This window comes from Pleurodeles waltl, chromosome 8, assembly GCF_031143425.1.
Source record: "Pleurodeles waltl isolate 20211129_DDA chromosome 8, aPleWal1.hap1.20221129, whole genome shotgun sequence".
Lineage (NCBI taxonomy): Eukaryota > Metazoa > Chordata > Amphibia > Caudata > Salamandridae > Pleurodeles > Pleurodeles waltl.
The window spans coordinates 1,192,923,305-1,192,942,764 of record NC_090447.1 but is presented as its reverse complement, the minus strand read 5'-3'; the positions used below and the strand labels follow the sequence as shown (position 1 = coordinate 1,192,942,764).

Genomic DNA, 19,460 nt, shown 5'->3' with positions numbered 1-19,460 from the left:
TGGTCGGTGCCATGTACTGAGGTAGGCCCCGGCTGGTGTGCGGTGGGTTCTCTGACCAACGGAGCGCAATGAGCACAAGAATGTAAGAAAACGCGATTGAAAACAATACCGTTGATGGAGCAAAAGATGGAAAGAAGGGTTTCAAAACCGGGGCAAGGGAAAGACAAAGCAAAGAGACACACATATGAACCCGACGGCGGAGAGAAAACAATCTAACAAAGGAGTCAATGCCCATGCGCACTATCACTGAGAAGGAGTCGTCACTCGATCCCATGACTCAAAAATGTTTCCTCGAAGAAAAACAACTTGCAATACTCCGAACCCAACACTCGATGGCAGGAGCATGCAGAGCATGTGTATCTACAGCCATACATGCCATCAAACATATTTTTACAAGTCAACAAGACCCAATAAACTGATAGACTTCTGGTGCTGAAAAGGCAGACATATCTGCATTGCTGTTTAAACTCTCCACCAGAAGGACGACAGCATTGCTGCATGCAGGATGTCTTTACAGGACCCAAGAGGTGATGACCAGTGCCATTTATGCACAAAATAAATTCAGACGAACTTCCACCCCCTATTAAGAACTCCATGATCTGTGACAGACTTATCACCTACCAACACTACACAGCTTCTCCTAACATTCTTACAAATATTAAGGCAAATACAACAGTTACAGATATTAATTTTCTGTGACTCTCAGCTCTAACTTTCCTCGAGCCTTTTGTAGTTATTCTCTGTTACATTTTGAATGTTGCTATTACTTTGTTCCTTCTCCATCTTACACAGTAGGATATGGTAAGTGTCTGTGGAGGGAGGGGCTTTGTGCATGAGTAAGTGTATGCCTATGCACATATCTGAATTATTAAATTTAAATACTATCTTTTACTTTAAACTGTACTCAGGACATGCTCATTGTGCACTCTGACCTAATCCCTTTTCCTTAACATACCAATAACACGACACTTCAATATATTTACTGAGTTTTTTTTAATAAAGGCCTTTCTGTGTCCACCCAACACAGAGGATTGCCAGCCTCCATCCTTACTCCAAAATAGCTTTTCATCTAGCATTTTTTCTAGTCGGTCTTTCCTGCAACCAGCCAGAAGTAGACAGGTTGCTAGTAAGGAATGAAGGCTAGAAAACAAGTGTAGAAGCAGGGACTGACTTGTTTGTTGGGCACAGTGGTTTAGAGACCTAGGTAAAACACGCTACTTACATCAACACAATTCAAGAGAAGTTAATAATGTCACAAAAGGGGTGAACAGATTAGAAATAGGCTGGCTGATGCGAGAGAGGTTTCGCTAAAATTGGTTAACTGTTGCATCCATAAGTGGGGACCTCAACTTAGCTGGGATTGTTGCGAATTGTGGTTGTTATTCATGGAAACTGGATGCATCTTTCCCCACAATGGCCAGGGAGCAGTGAATGTCTGACCCTGAAGGCAAACTCCAAGAAATAAAATGTACAAGGTTTATATACGTTACATTTGCTAGTCCATCTTTCTCTTAAGAAAAGCAATGGGAAAATAATAGGATCAGTAATGAGACTTTTGTTGGACAACATGTTCCTCCTGCAGATTCTTGATCTTACCTTTACAAGCTGTCATGAAGGCTGGTGGGGCCACTTATGTGTCAGGTGCCATCACAGTATACATAAATGGCACCACCACTCACTCCTTTTCACTTTTGTTGCCAACAGGCATCATAAAGAACCCAGGACTGGCAGGGGAGGTTGGCAGGTAATGCACAATTTACAGAGGAAATAAAATATAGCATCAAAACCAACATTACAGAAAGTATGCACAATTTTGTTTCGTTGGCTCCTATCCCCTGTGGTGATTCTTCAGCTTTGGAAGATTACAGAGCAATACAAAGTAGGTATGAACTTCTGTTTGCCTCCGATAAGCAAACAGAAGTTAAGATACAAAATATGTGCTGAACCATGGATCTTACAAAGAAGGCTTCAGCCTTGACATCTGAATTAAGTTAAGAACGTTTTGCTGCAGTCTATAAAGGAAATCAGGTAGCTGGCCTTGCAAGTCTCTGTGATAACTCTCTTAAAATATAATACTGGTCACTCTGTCCCTTGTCGACTGTGCAATTATTCCTTCAGGCTGTAAGTCTTGTAACCGATTTGCAAGCACTCACCAATGCACAGTATGATCTATCTTGAAACTGTCTGCTTTGTAACGGCCATACAGTTTAAGTACTTAGGTGAAAAATCGCTGTACCCAGAGTATGCATTCATAAGACCTGGAAATGTTATGACTAAGAGCCCTTTGTACATTCAGGAGCCTGTATCCCAAACCACCACTTTAGATATATGTGGTGACAGAAAGAATGCTGACAAGTGAATAGATTGATTTAAGTACATTTTGTTACCATCTTTTGAAGAAAGAATGCCTTGGTCCTCAAAGTTATTCTGTTCTTGAGGAAGACTCTATAAGGACCATCTGGTGACAAGGACTGAAACTTGCCCACACTTGTGGTTTGTTCAAAAGACATAGGGCCTCATTATGATCCTGATGGCCTTAAGACCACCAGGGCCGCAGTGGAGGACGGACTGAGCCAATGTGGCCGCTGGAAGCTGCGCAACAGTCGGACCGCCAGCACCGCCAATTTTCCTCCACTGGAAGTGCTGTTGCTGCCTTGGAGATTATAACTCCCCTCTCCATGGAAGCACTGCCATGTAAAGGCTGGTGAAGACGGGGTGTAGGTGCAGACAGTGAAAAGCTCAACGGGTGCTGGTGCACCCAACGCACCGCAGCACTGCCGCCAGCTCAATTATGAGTCAGCGTCAATGTTGTGGGCTGAAACTCCTAATGGGGCCCGCTGGAAGGCGGCTGCACTGGCGAAAACTTAACCTCAGGACTTCGGCAGATGGCCTTTTTCGTCCACGAAGTCGCAATAAGGCCCATAGTCATTAACTGAGGCAACAACTAATAAACAGGGGTTCAAGGCACATGGGGAAACCTGTTCATCAGTTCTTTCTGAAAACCAAAAGGAATGAATATCTTAAACTGAGAAGGAGCATGAAGCTTCCTCGAAACAATTAAAGAGCTGCCAGTTAGGCAGTTGTCCCCTGCAAATTCTTTAACTTATAATGAAGCTGTAAATGGATCATGATGTTTACGACTGAAGAGCATACAGAACTACACCCACTTCCACTTTTTCTACGGACAGGTGCTATATTGTCTGGCATCTACAATAACATAAAGCACTTCATCAGAGAGGCCATGTCTGAGTAAATTCAGTCTCAGTAGTCAAACGTTCACTTTCAAACTCTTAATGTCCAGGTGCAACGTAATACCCTATTGTAGCGTCTTGCAAGATTTAAAATTGAACCTTTCTGGCTCCCCGATGCCTCTGAATGAGTGTGATGTACTCACTATAATAGAGGACTCTGTATCAGTGTGATGTAATGGCTAGAATAGAAGTAATGAAGGCTTGGATTAGAGTGTTGGAGTTACACGCAGAGGAATAAAGACGGGTGATTTCAAGCTCTGTATGTGGCCTAGTTATTCAGCGGGTATCAGGCTGGGAAGACGCTAAACCTATTGGAAGACTAACACCCTAACCACACCCATCTTGCTGAGAAACCAAAAATGTCATCCTGAGTCAATCCAGGGTAGCAAGAAATTATTGTTGCCTGAAACTACCTGATTCAATTTAAGTACCTTTCAATAATTACAAAAGGTGGATGGGTATATAACAGTGCATAATTCCAGTGCCCAGGCATTGTATCGCACAAAGCACTTCACATAAAATCTCAAGAGCAGAATAATACACACAAGCCTTTCCAGTAACTTGCAAAGAGATCTTCCCTACTTCCATCCCAAACATTAATGACTACATAAACATGAAAAGCCAATTTTTGGTGAAGTCAGCTAAGAGCACCCCTTTTATCTTCGCTTTCAGCCTGAACATGGATTCCTCCATGATTACACTTATCCACTACTGGAGTATCAATGCTTTCTTACAAAACTGCCTCTGGTGACTGTGCATGGCAGTTATACTGAATGCCCTTTAACACCAGAATCTGCTTGACTTGCCCCCGAGGAAGTTAAGCTGTTGGATCATCCTCAGCAGTCTGAAAGGCATCTGTTGGACTGGTCAGAGACAAGTCGCTCTTGTAGTTGATTCTTCATTGACTTCAGCCTCTGCTGAGGTACCATTGGAATTCACAACAGCAGACCGGGCAGTCTCAAACAAAGTTCCTGAAAAATCATGCCTTAACTGAGAAAAGGAATCATCTTCCTTAAATGCCAGACTCATTCTAAAGGGGGGAATGCCTTCATCACAAACGTGTACATCACAAACGTGTAACCTGCTGAAATTTACAGACGGGAAAAAGTGCAGTACATTCAGATAAATGCAGAATCCAGTTAACATGGTATTTAATACACCACGTAAATACTGCACCTGGGGAGTTCACTATATATCAGGTGCGGGAACATAACTTGGCACTTTCCTTTCAATTTATAATCCGGGCCTTTGTATAAACATTCAGCAAGAACAACAAAACAGAGATCCTGAGCAAGGATTTCCTTTTCATTCATGATGTGGTGGCCATTCTTCTTAAAATCCAGACAACACTGGAAACTGATTGAATGATTTATTTGCAGGAGTCGGTAACATCTGCTGCTACTTGCTTCACCCTCAGGTCCCTTGTGCAAAATGTCTGTGACCTTATTATGGGCATGAACTTTTTGGGTATATAGTGCCTTTGTATTGTAAGTAGAACGAGCCTACTCCATAAGTACAACATGTGAACAGTACATCTCTGACAGTGTGGAGGGCACAACTATATTTAACATATTTGCCGGTAAGTACCAAGGGTACCTAGATCTTGAATCTCATGTACAGTGTGGACAGTCTCATCAATCTGCACAGTATGAATGTGCTGTATCTTTGGAATGGGCACCCCCATCACCAAATCCAGAGGGGTACCAGAACAGTGAGACCCATGAGCTTTCTGTCTAGGGATAACAGTCTCTGGACCAGATTTCACCCAGTCTAGTGCCAATGACATAAGCAATGGTGTCCATGGAACCACAGATGACACTGTGGAACCACTAGGTCATCAACAATGCCAAGTGCCCCAGACCAGCAACCCAACACTGCAGCCTCTGCTCCCCTGTGCTTTTCCTGCTATAAAGGAGCATCACGAATTTACCTCCATGAGCTCATCATCAGTGACACTATGCAGCATAGAGAGCTGTCGGACACCTCTAGGATTGCTGACCTGGTTTCACATTGTAGACGGAGAAGGGTGGAGATGGTGTAGGTCTGCTGCAGCTTAAAATGAGTTATACTGTACAAAAATAACTTTAAGATGGTGTAGAAAACTCTGCTGACACCCCTCGTGTAATGCTCACCTGGAGGTCCGCTCAAGGCCTGATTTGAGAGGTGTTTCCCAAGTGACTCCATCACCAGATCAAGCGCCACCTAGTGGTGAAGATAGAAAGCATCTCCATACCACAGAGAAATGCCAGTGTCTAAAAAAAATTCATTCCACGTCCTCCACCACTTGTTCTTAAGGTTTTTGTAGTCAAAGGGCTCATGTGGGAGAACTGGCCCAGGAAATGCAGACAAATAACCCACTCCCAGCTCATTCGGCACTGGGTGGCGCTCAGTTCCACATTTGTAAACGTATTAGAGTTACTAGAGTTACTAATTTTATTTCTTCAGAGTATTAACGTTACAAATATTTCATAGAAATACTTCTCAATCGGTTAGTAAGCTCAAAACCCGATCATCACATCTCACGGTCAAAGATATAAATCACTGATATTACCTTCAGACATTTGCTGCAACTCTTAAAATCGTAAAGCCTTTGCTTTAAGGCAAGAAATAAAAAAGTAAAATGAAACAAACAGGACATTACCTAATGCATTAACAGTTGGAAAAATGTTTGCTTCTCCAAGCTAGCAGGTTGGATACTTCACGATAAACAGGAATACAACCCGTTAGAATAGCATTCTACAAACGTTTGTGAAGCAAAGAGAAGGGAAGGGCCAGGCCCTTTGAAGCTCTAATAAGTGTTAACTCCTCACTGTAAATGGCAGACTGGCTAGACAACCCTCATTCACAGGCCTCCTCCCAGGACCTGCTCAATTAGAGATATCTGCCAATCTAGTCTCTCAGGAAGAGAACCACTTCCCACTCTTCCTGATTACAGGCCGCGCTGACGTTAGAAAGAGAGGCCTTCACTAACCCAGACTGAAGCGCTTTCCCACAGTCACTTTTTGACTTTACAAAGAGGACTTCACTAGTTCAGACAGAAGCGCCATCTCATACATAAATACACATACGTTCAGCACTACATCACAAGGACGAATTACAACATTTAAAAGCTTTAGTTTTAAACCCTTTTTTGCATATTTAAAACGAGGAAAATATGTGGTTTTGTATTAAACAATATATCATCGCATTCTCACCACTTTAATACAAATGATAGAAATGGAAAAGGGGTGGGGCATTGCAGTTTATTTACTTGTGACTGGCCACTATATAAGAGTCTACTTAACACTCAAAAATGGATAAAAATATTCCTCGGCCTTGGATGGCGATAGTGAATAATAATGACAGTGGACCCTGATTCTACTTAAGGTGCACAAACTGAAATATGCCCTTTTACAATTGTAGAATGGTTCTCTACAGAGTTTCGCACCCAGAAATCAGATGTTACGAAGGGTAAAAGCACATAAAAATATGATGTGACACTCAGCCCAAAATGAGGCAGCACGCAGGGCCTGATTACGAGTTGGGACACTCCTTCCGTCTGATTCTGGGTCTCATGTAGGGAGCTGGACTAGCACATAGTGTCTCCTGCTGTATATCTGCACAGAAGCACGAAAATCTCCTCCTCTAAAATGGATAAAGTCCTACGGAGAAATAGCTCAGGAATTAACTCCTCTACCTTCTAATTTCTCTGGATGTTAAGGTGGCGGCATCATCATCACGGCGTGCCATATTCTCAGGAAACTTTTGAAAACGTAATTATTCAATCTCACTTTCTAAATAACCCCTCTGGCTCAGACAACAGAACATCAGCTAGGAGAATGTATTCTACTTGATTGGCCAAATTCACGTGTATATCGCTATTCTTCAGGCTGAGCCTTGCTCTCCCCCCCATCCCCCCCCGCTCTACAATAACTGAATGGCTACACACAACCCATTATAAAATTCTTAAACAAATAAATATGTAAATAAGAGAAATAACAATCTAAACACGCACATTCCTTGTATTGCCCGCAAAGAGCTTCACCACCCTCATGGGGAAAAAACTTGAAAAAATAAACACAATACTGAAAAAGGAGCATAAGTCATATTATGTAGATCAGTGTGTAGGGAATGTCCAGCTGTAATTATCAGAAGTATTGCAAACTGTAAATAGTGGCAAGACCAAAAGACCTTGACACATGCCCCATCGCCTCCGAAGAAGAGCAAGCTCATCATCCCCAGCCTCCAAAGGAACTAGATGGGCATGTGTGTTCCCTCAATAAAATCCAAACAAATTGGACCAAATGATGCATTTCACTGCACAATATACAAACTGATTTCATAATAAGCCACAGGCTTTGAAACACAGTACTGAAGGGGCAATTATGGAACATTGCATTACTTTCTTGGTGTGCCAAGCAAGTCTGGCCTTCCACACCCCATAAGAAACATTCAAACAAAAAAAAGTGATATACAGTACCTTTGTTAGTCAATTTTCTCCAAAATATTGCCTTAAACTTCATATGACTTACAAGTGGTTATAATATGCTTGCCATCAATTTGACATAAAAATATAACTCCCTCACTTCTGTTATAGCTCTATTCTCCTGTCTTGCCCATTCTAAATAGTCCTGCTGTTATTTAAAATGGCTGAGAATCATCTTGGAAGAAGCAGGATGAGAAAATGAAACGGCACATAGATGAAAGCTGTGGACAGCAGAGCTATCCTTCTCATACAGACTCAGATAGCAGGGATGAAGCCTTGGTTCTTTATTGAATGTTTTTGTTCTTTAATCACACTTACAGTTCCTTAGGAGCACTAGGAACAGTTGATGAGGACTCAATAGCAGGGGATAATTCAAAGGATGTGCGAGAGGACCACAATCAAATAGTCCTAATTGATTGTGCTGAAGCTTGAGTCTCAGTTAAATATCGGTTTACAAGACTAAGCTTATCAACTCATTCTGGGAGAAATCCCTGCGTTTTAAGCCAATGGACCTTTGACGTGAAATGAGAATAACCAGGAGCTCTACATCAATTAAAAATCATCATGATTTCAAATATTGTCTTCAGTCAATATTTAGGGTTGGTGCTAGGGCAAAAGCTTTCTCATTTTTAACAGCACATCTTTATTGAAATCAGCATGTAATGTCATCAAGATCGATCATTGATTAATGAATCAAAATAAGCAATCAATACATCAGATTAAATGCATTAAGCGCATTCCATAAAGGAAAAAATCAATTTTCTAACATTAAGGATGATTTTGGTGAGAATGAGAAAAGGTGTCCATCAGAACCCATTAAACCTTCAAATAGAGAGGTTAAAGCATAAAGCTTCAGAGTCAAATATGAATTATCAATCAAAGCAGAACTTCCCATAAAGAGAGGTTCAAGAAACTCAGTAGAGTCTCAGAGCAGCATAGATTTGGGAACGGTAAGTGCAATGAAGAGCAATTAGTCAGTGTGGCAACCTACTCTGGGAACACACACTAATATAAACATAGCAATTTAAACTTTTGCAACATGTTCCCCCTTCTTTCTCCAGTCAGCCAATCGGTTTTCAATGTCTTCATGGAAACAGGGACATTTTGTTGTGCTCTCACCATAGAACAATAATCCACAGACAGCAATGTTTAAGTGAATCAGTTTTATCAAAAACTTTGTATAAATCCACGAGTGTTCTCATTACCTTCTCCTAAGAAACTGTAGTTTCATGTTTAAGCTTCTACATCATTTCCCTAAAACACAAGCTATCAAGTCATTGGCTTTACTAGGTCTTTGCATGATTAGAAACATTTTGCAGACTTAAACTAAAACATTTTAATACAATCATTGTATTCTATGAAAGATATGCCGGTGGGAAGGTTAAGACTACCTTCCTTTACATTGTCATCACTTTCACAAGCATCCCAGTGTTTCAGAAATTAAGCATTTCACATTCTTAGCCTATGTCAGTTTTACAGAAAAGGTTACTTCAGCTATTCAAGTTTACAATGTGTAAATGTGTCAGCCTTTTACATTTCACTGAGCATAAAGCTTTTTTTCGCCTACATGTAAATGCTGCACGTTATTGCATTCATTTTCAATCATTTTAAAACACTAACTACCAGCCAACTTGAATAGTTCTGTTTTCATGAGTGCTCTAATATAGTTCCACAGCCTAGGGTCTTACACTCCTTGGGATCTGTCTCCATGCCTTAGCCATTTAAAGCTGTGTTGTTAATTTAGCCTTGTAGTGGTGAGTCAGTGGGGTATGAGGTTAGTGAAATGCGAAGCCAAGTTTTTTTTACACAGCCAGTGCATTTACCCAAATAGGTTTGTGCATGGGGCAAGACACATTGAATTTAGTTGATGATTCCACCAGAAACCAGATCTGGTTGTTTCCAGAGTGTAAGCCAAAGTCTTGCCAAAGGCACTGGCCCTCTTGGCAGTTTGTCAATAAGTGGTTTGGGAGACCAGAGGAGATGATATTGTGGAAGTGAAGGCGTTGCACCAGAAGAAGTAGGAAGGTTTTCCAAAGCAAAGACAGATGGAAAGTGATTTCATTATCCAGGGCATCGATTTGAGTGGACAAAGCAGAGGCCCTTGTTGAAGATTTCGGGGGTTTTACTTTCTGAAAAACAGTTGAAACAGCTACTCCGGAAGGAGGCCACTCAAATAGGATGGAACATTATGTGGTTATTCTTTGCATTTAGTGATGGTCAAGCGATTACCATAGCACTTTCAAGGTGGAAGAGGATATGAGTACCACCTACAACCATTTGAAAAAAAATACGTTGAATTGTTGCAGAAGTTGTGCCAGAGGGAATATGTATCTACTGAGCAATCGTGGTGATAAGGAGGAATCTTGTAAAGCGCACCTTATATTGACCGTAAAGGTTCTGACAGCTAACTTATGTCTTTGTTAATACCAGCCTTAGGCCCTAGACAGTATCGGTAGTGATAAATGCATATGACCTCTTCAAGAGTCACATAATAAAAGCCATAGCAATAACTGCCAAAAGACGTACCCAACTCCAATGCAGCATGAAATATCACTGAAACATTAGCTATGAATATAATTTGGAACTTGAAGCCTTTTGCCTTAAAACTTTAGCTCACTAATTTACATTTTTCCTCCAAACAACAGTATTTCAGTGTTTTGGAAAATAAAGCCATTACTGTCCAACATCAACTTGCCATTTTCTGTAAATACACTCCTGTTGCCCTTAAACTGTCTGCTTTTCATTTTTTTCTGGCTAAATGCACCGCCATATCCGTACAGAAAAGCTAATAATTTTCTGAAAATACACTGCTTATGTCCTAAAACATCAGCTTGTCATTTTCATCAAATATTCACAATTACTACTGACATACAAGGACAGCTGCTGTCTTGTAAACAGATGTGTCAGTATTAGATGAGATAGGTGCCAATTATATTACAGGGATATTCTCAAGGTGACAGGAAAGGCTACAAGATGACTGAAGTGGCTGCTGATGCCAACAATGCCCACACTATGTCAGGGATGTTCACTTTCTGTAAGGGGTGGCACATTTCTGTAAGCCAAGGGTGTGTAAAATAACTAGAAAGGCCAATGAACATCAAGCATACTCAGATAGCTCCAATATGTCAAGGGTGTCTCTAGAGATCAGGGATGATGCAAACCATCACTGCTCAAACAAACGTAGTACTCTCTATCAATAACGAACTAAAATCCAGAAACACATATCCAGAGATAAAAGCACTGGCTGCATCCACACATGACGAACACTCTTCAAGTTCTGAGTAAATTAAAGTGATTGTATTAATGCACTGAACCTACCATTATGCATCTGAGAAATCTATTGCTGCTATGGCAAGAAGTGTTCTGCCCTTTCCCTTGATGATGGCTACCAGATGCTATCAATGGAATGCCATGGATCATTACCTCAAGGCCGCGATCCCTACCTTCTAAAAGAAGCGTCCACAAGACATGAAAGAAGAGATTACTAACCAATACCTGTAATGTCCACTATCGTGCCAGATATTCCATGCCTTGTGCCAGAGAGCTCTTGTGCCAGACATCCTGTGTGTTCAGAGATACCACCAAATTCCAAGGATAGGATATCCACCAGATCCCAGGTGTAGGATGCTCAGCATAGGACAGGGTTGTGTATCGTTATGTTAGTGGTACCTACCAGATGCCAGGGAAGTGAAGTCCCACTTACGGCTGTGGTCCTACCTTACAGCAGGAAACTCTCCTCTTTAATAATGCCAGCAGTAGCCACCAGATGCTAGCGGTGCACTGCGCATATCACAGATGCTCAACTTCGCCAACACCTCATGGCACAGATACAACACCCAGTTTATGTAAAAGATCCTCTTCTTACATCAGCTGGGACCACAAGATTTCATAGAAGTGCAGCATGCTTCGAAACATCCACATTTATGACGTGTGCACTATAAACAATTAAACAAACAAAAATGCACAAATGGGACATACCCAACTGAAACATATGTGATTTAATGAAAAATGTGGTATGTAAATGTCATTGTTTCATATAGGGGTAAAAACAGGGACTCAGCAAAATAATCTTTAAATAAATGGTTTCCAAACTCTCATTCTTGGAAAAGTGCTGATCAAAGTTTCCGTGAGGAGACAAAAGCCTGCGTGCAATGCTCTAAGACAGTAATTATTTTTCCTGGTATTTGCGTCTAGTTTGTCTCTAGGAAGAAAAGGGGCGTTAGAACTCCTCCCTTCTTTGAATACTACTTCCCCTGCAGACAACTGACCTCCCTCTTAGCTGATGACTTCATGTCTCTTACCTTATGGGCAACTTCAGAGAGTCCAGCATCCTGCAAGCATTCACCAAATCCTCTGGAGAGAGCAACTGCAAAGAAATGTAGAGATCAAAACAACAAAAGATAAAGGGACTGGTACACATTCCAGCAAGTGATATGCAGCACAAAATGTAATATTTATGAAACGGAACACAAACGAGGGGCAGATGCGTGTACATGGGTCATTTATATGGACTTTTTACATACTACACAACAAACTAAACTAAGTAAGCATTATTAAAAAAACAACTCAATGATAATCATTTCATCAACAAAGGACTGGTCGGCTTTGCTAGATACCATCTGTTATCCTAGATGATGCAATCAGACATCTGCAGTGAGTAATCACCAATTAAGGTCTATCACCAGCACAGCACAATGCAGTACCAAAGAATGCTAATAGTCTTGGAGGGAGCTCATGAAGGAGCTGCAAATATTATACAAAAGTCTCCTCTTGCCTCGGGCAGCAAGGATTCTGCCTCCGAAGGAGAGGACCCTTGTAGAGCAGCAGAGTCCCCCTGCACAAATTTCACAGTTTGTAAAATATTCACAGTGAGAAGCACCACAGATGACTGGCTGCAAAAGGAAACTAATGGCTTGTCACTGACACAGGGTAAATAACACACTAAATATGGTTAGTTATCTAATTACCCTTTCTTTCTCTTTGAGACCAACTGGGGTAGGATTTGTACATGGTCAGTGGCAGGATAGACCAGAAAAAGCAATGCTGTCTTGGTGGGAAAATTGATAACTCTGGACAGCGGTGGACTCAACAAGCACATTAGATCAGTGGAGTCTCTCTCCACTAAGATGGTCCCTTGCTGCACAGCTGACAGGTATCGCGTTCCACCAGAATCCAACATAATCAACCTGTCCTAGAAGTAGTCCTGGTCTGTGAACACCCAATCTTGTGTAGAAAGAGAAAAACTACTTCTGCGTACTTGTCCACTAATCCTAGAAGGGGATACAAGGGTATTTAGACTGATGAAGCCACGAGGTAATCAACTGAGGGGGTCAGTTTGTCACCTCTCAGCATGCACCACTGAACAAAGAGAAGGTGCCACAAAGCACAGCACTGTCATGTTAACAGGAGATATGTCAACATAGGAAAGCACAACAAATTTCAAACAAAGAATCACATGATATGCAATATCGCTCATTTTGAGCAGTCGTGCACATACAAATAGCCTGAAGTTCAGTGACCTTTTAAATGTCAGACAGTATGGCCCCACAAGATGGCCAACAGAACATGTCCTTGAGGAGCTCCTCTCGGGCCCAGTGAATCTGCTGTGCCATCCTGCCTGTTTAATGCTGCTCCCTGGCCGTGACTGACTGGGAATTCCTTCAACACCCCCCCACTACCTCCCCCCCCCAGTACAGTGTAAGGCTGAGGACTGGCTGTGGGGCAGCCGGCAGTTACACAAGGCCTGCCTGGGCTAGGGGAGCAGTAAGGTCTGTGCAACTGTCCCTGTTTCCTGGCCAAACCTTGGGATTGCTCAGCTGGTGCCACAGCCCTCGTGGTGAGGTGCGGCTGCCCCGAGTGACAGCAGCGATGCTGGGGATGTGAATGTGGCTCCCGAGTGTGTGGGGCCAGCGTCGGAGCTGCAGAAAGGGGCATGAGGACTGTGACCTGGATATAGCCACTGCCGTGACTCTGTGAGGATGACACCCCCCATTTCTCTTGAGTGTAATTGGACTGTGCAGGCCGCTGTGGGTCACCCGGGACAGCAGACTCACCATAGGGACCCCCGATTGATACAGAGAAGCCACGGTAGCTGGAGCAACACACCGGGGTAGTAAGGACAGCTCTGCGGACTGGACCAGCAGGGCCTGAAGGACATATCTGTGAGTAGGCAGGGCTTGGATACCACTCGTGAATGCGGTTGCATCAGAGGCACCTTGTGAGCTAGATTACCTTGTTGACCCCAGGGCTGCTGGAGTGCTGGATGGCCCTGGTGTTGCAGCTTCCCTGAAGGATGCATTGTTGTTCCGCTGGAACAGACAATGGGGGTTTGTGGGACCAGTGGAAGATGCAGTCTTACCCTTGATGAGGTGCGGATCTTTGGTGGTGACTGCTGCTGGCCCCTGTCGGGGGAGGATGCACGTGATGGATAATCAAAGGTATACAGTGAGCTGCTGCAACCCTGTCCCCCCCCCTCCTCCTCACATTGGAGTCCTCCTTCGTTGATGGTATTGTTTTCTATGGGGAGGGGTAGGGTTCCTGCAAGGGCAATGCAATAGAACACTGTACCACGCCCCAGGCAAGCACTCACAAACAGACACGCCAGGGGGCTCTCGGCATGATCCTAAGTCCAGAATTGCCAGCGGGCGAGCCTTCCAGAGCAAAATTGTTGATGGCGATTCACAGCTCTAGAGTTGTGCTTGAGGGGAAGATAGAAACCATGTCAATTTAGATCAATCTACTACGTGAAGACCTATGCAATGTTGCTGAGAAAGTACATGTGGCCGAGGAGACTACAGGGGGTCTCAAACTGAAAGTGAAGTGGCTACTCTGAAAAAGCAAATGGCTGGTGTCCTTTCCAAGACTGAGATACTGGAGGCCTGGGAAGAAAACACAGAGGGGAGATCAGGGCAGAATAATGTTATGTTTCTGGGCTTTCCTGAACGGGCTGAATGGAGATCAACATAACATCACATTGAAAAATGTGTGCATGATATCCTGAAGCCAACAGACCTTTCTGCTCATTTTGTTTTGGAAAGGGCATACAGGGTGCTGACTGCCCTACCACCACCCGGGGCGCCTCTTTAGGCAATCATAGCCCATGTTCTTAACTATAAAGACAGACACAGTATTTTTCTGGCTGCCCATGAAACAGATACTGCCCAATAAGATAACCACAAAATCTCCATTTACCTGGGATTACACACAGCGAGTTCAGGGTGAAAGAAAACTGTTCATGATAGTAAGGAAAAAATTAAAAGCTAAAGGGCTGAAATATATGCCTCTGTATCCAGCCCAGACTGAGTGATCTTGGAGGGAAAATCACACTTCTTTGATTGCCCGGAAGACATTTGGAGATGGTTGGAGATGTGGGATAAGGTGCTGCGGGACAAGACTGGGTCTTGGAGGATTCAGCTGAGTGAGGTGCAGGGTACTCGCCATGGCTGAGGGGCTAGAGAAAAAGAGATAGCCGGATCTCTGTTCCAGTAAGGGACCAACAACCTCCTAAATAGTGGTCCAGGCTGAAGGCACCAAGGTGCTGAATCATGCTTTGATGGAGGTGGCAAGGGGGTTTTGGGGGGGGGGGGGGGTTCACCGGGACAAAGAGGGACTGTTTAGTGGCTGCCTATACCTTTGTTTGCCTCCTGGACCGCACTTATGCTCTGTCTGGCAATGTGATCCAGGCTGTGTGTGGTGGGAAACTGAACCAGTCTGGTGGCCTAGTTTGCCCACTGAAATATGGATTTTCTACATTTTTGGAGGGGGAGTGGAACACGGTGTCAGGTGACATTTTTGGATGGCTGGGGAACAGGTAAGATGGTGAAATTGCATATGTATTTGTGCATGGGGAAGGGGCTTTCCTCCCACTTTATTAATGGTAGGCCTTGTTCTTTATGTTTTGGGTTTATGCTGTAGGTCCTGACAGCTTTACAATGATGGGCGAACATGATTGCTTTTTGTTAGATTGTTTGCAGGGGGAACGGTTTGTTTTTTGTTTGGTTTATCATTGCTTTATATGGGGTTCATTGGAATTGGGATTCTGCTCACTGTCCTTGTTAACTTTTTTGCACCACGGCACGGGGAAGGAGACTGATATCACTGAGTCAATTGTGCATCAGGGAAGGGGGTGCATGGTATAGTTCACATGACCCCTCATGAGGGGCTACAGTAATGTGATCTCCCAGAATGTTTGGGGGTTGAGGGATCTATGCACAAAGATTCTGGGTCCACTCCTTTCTGAAGCGCACTAAGGACTACATAGCATTTTTGCAAGAAACACATCTTAAGGCCAGTGAAGTATAAAAACTGGCAAAGAAATAAAGAAGACAGCTCTATTAAAGCCAAATGCTCTTACTATGCTAGAGGGGTCATTATAAGGGTGGACCCGGGAGTGACCTTTCACCACACTTACATTGAAGCAGGCGTGGAGGGCCGATACATACTAATAGAAGGTACACTAGATGGGAAAGCTATCACTATTCTGAATACCTACACAATCACTATTCTGAATACCTACACACCTAACATGGATGATAGACATTTTTGATAAAAATGCAAGACCTGCTCCAGGATAGCATTGGCTCCCCTATGCTTTGGGCAGGAGATTTTCAATGTATTGTAGATGGTGATATAGATCATTACGAAATCGCAAATGACTAGGGGCCAGATGTAGCAAAGGGTTTGGGAGTCGCAAATGGCGAAAAATGCCGTTTGCGAGGCGCAAAATCCTCTCTGCTATGCAGAAATGCATTTTGCGAGTCGGATCCGACTTGCAAAATGCATTTCCGACTCGCAAATAGGAAGGGGTGTTCCATTCCTATTTGCGACTCGCAATGCTATTCAATTTCATTTGCGACAAATTGCAGTTACCATCCACTTGAAGTGGATGGTAGCCCAGTCGCAAACGGGAAGGGGTCCCCATGGGACCCCTTCCCCTTTGTGATTGGAAATAAATATTTTTTTCAGAGCAGGCAGTGGTCCAATGGACCACTGCCTGCCCTGAAAAAAACGAAACTAAAGGTTTCGTTTTTTTTTTTCCAAGTGCAGCTCGTTTTCCTTTAAGGAAAACGGGCTGCAGATGGTAAAAAAAAAAACTGCTTTATTAAAAAGCAGTCACGGACATGGTGGTCTGCTGACTCCAGCAGGCCACCATCCCCGTGAGTGCCCATACTCGCAATGGGGTCGCAAACTGCGACCCACCTCATTAATATTAATGAGGTGGGTCTTTGCGACCCCATTGCGAGTTGCAGAAGGTGTCTGAGACACCTTTCTGCATAGCAAATTGCGACTTGCAATTTGTGAGTCGCACGGACTCGCAAATTGCAAGTCGCAATTTGCAAGCTAACTACATTTGGCCCTAGGTTACTCACTGAGGTCATGCACAATATGGGTTTTCTGGATAGTTGGAGAGTACATCACCCGCAGAAGCACAAATATCCCTGGCATTCTTTGACACACAATACCTATAGTTGCTTAGACTGAAGATTGGTGTATTGGTGATGGGGTTCACACACCACGCTTTGAAGAAGGCTGTGCCTTTGGGAAGGTTTTTTATCACGCCCAACTTTACTGCGTGTTCAGTAGCGGGAGGAAGTAGTGCATGGGAGGAACTGGCATTTGCCTCTGCAGACAAGAGAGACAGTTAACAGAACATCGAAGGGGGGGAAGCAGATGCCCTTGAGGTTAGACAGGGGTTGTAGAGGCAACGCGCAGGTTACACAACCTCTTGAATACATTGGACAAGTATACACTTATACAGTACAGACAACACCTACACAGAGAAGGGGACCAAAGTCTGGCAACTCCTGGCATGGATTGTGAGGTGAGAACAGGAGGCACCCCCTGTGGTGCCTCTGCAAGCACCTGGTAGGGGGGCAGGTGGGGTAGAACTATTACTGGGCCACGGGACATACTGATGACTTTTTATTCTTACCCTCAGTTGGTTTAAAGAACAGGGAAGACTGTTGATAGGGGTGCAGTGGGGATGTTTCTCTAACGGTTGGCATTCTCCAGGCTTGCTCCGGAGGGCATGCAGGAGTTGGATAGGGACATCTCACTGCAGGAGTTAAGAAGGGACCATAAGGAAACGTAATAAATATAAGACGCCAGGATGGGATGGCTTCCCGGCAGAGTTTTACCAAACTTACACTGCCCATTTGTCAAACCAGCTTTTAAAGGTCTTTCAGGAAGCATAACATAAGAACATTCTCTCCCTAAACATGTATGAAGGTGTCATATGCTTACTCCCCAATCTGGTGGGGGACACAGCGGGCCCCATTCTCACACCCACCCCTTACAATGATTAAATCAGATGTCAAGGTCCTCTATAAACTGTTGTCATCAGACTTCAGCATGCACTAGATCCCATATCACTAGCCGATCAATGCAGCCTCATCCCAAGTCGTAGCACAGCAATGAACATACGGAAACTGATTCATATTTTACCTGAGGTTGCTGATGAGGAGCAGGATATGGCACTGGTGGATATTGATTTGGAGAAAGCCTTGGACACTGTGAAATGATGATACGTAATGACAGCGCTGGGGGTAATGGGGATTGGTTCCTCCTTCAGAGACTCGGTGTGACTGCTATACATGGAGTCCGTAGCCTGGGTTTAAGTTGGAGGTGCGGTGTCAGGTAGTTGGATGATTATATGGTGGGAAGGGGCACCCATCAGGTTGCCCCACTGTCTTTGTTGCTCTTCGCTCTAGCACTGGAGCCACTGGCTGTGTTGTTACGTCAGGAGATTAGGGACTGGGGAAATCTCAGTTAGCAACACTATCTCGCTCAATTTGGACAATGCATTTATAAATGTCTGCTCCCCCAGACAGACAGTACTAGCTTTAATGAGCCATATGGTGGCATTTTGGGAGGTCTCCGGACTCTAGGTCAATAGGAATAAGACTATTGTTTCATCTGGGTGGCTTAGCAACTGCCCGCAAGATCACCTTCCGGAGCTCGGATTCCATTGGGAGACAGAGTTTCCGATACCTCGGGGCCATGATTGCCGATACGGAATCATGACAAAATGGCTATTAAATAGAACTTGTGCTGGGGGGTCTCTGTAGGGTCATTCAGTTCTAGAACGCACTTCCCCTGTCTGTCATGGAAAGGATGGCTATAGCCAAGATGTTTTTTTCTTACTCACTGCCTGTACACAACTCCTTGTGTCCGATTCTTCCAGGGGTCTTCAGGAGAGTAGACCGCCTGCTAATCTCCTTAGCATGGGTCAGTCGAAGTAGAACAGTAGCTCTACCGGTGTTGAAAATGGACATAGTTGACAAGGGGCCGGGCCTACCAGAAATGCAGCACTACTACTATGTGGCCCAGCTGCAATATGCAGAACAGTAGCTCACTGACTGACAACTGGGAGAAGCGCTTGCTACACGGCACAATTGGCGGTGAGACGCTGCCTTAACACCTGATATGAGGGTGGGGCATTCCTGGCTCCCTATCTGGTACAGCAGATGGCAGCTGTCTGGGATGAGGTGATTACTAAAGTTGTCCAAAGGGCGGCATTTGATCAAGAGCTTAGACTGTGGGACCTTGTCCCACTTTAAGCCATGGAAGCAGACATGTCTGAGGAGCGCTGGAGGAGTGGGGGCTGCTGGATGGCCAGTGACCTTTACCCTGGAGAGGTTTTCATTGCCTTTCAGAGGGCCCAAGATACATTTCAGGTGGGAGCTGGGCAGTTTTTACAATACGCAAAGCTGGAAAATACTGCACGAGAGGTATGGTGTACATTT

At 43.9% G+C, this 19,460-nt stretch overlaps 1 protein-coding gene across 1 annotated transcript in view; it reads right to left on the bottom strand.

Moving 5' to 3' along the window:
• The window catches only part of VPS36 (vacuolar protein sorting 36 homolog), a 141,859-nt gene that overhangs the window by 11,480 nt on the left and 110,919 nt on the right, over positions 1-19,460 (bottom strand). The window contains exon 11 of the mRNA XM_069205463.1: positions 12,018-12,082. Within this exon, the coding sequence (XP_069061564.1) occupies positions 12,018-12,082 (65 nt within the window). The remainder of the gene's footprint in view (positions 1-12,017; positions 12,083-19,460) is intronic.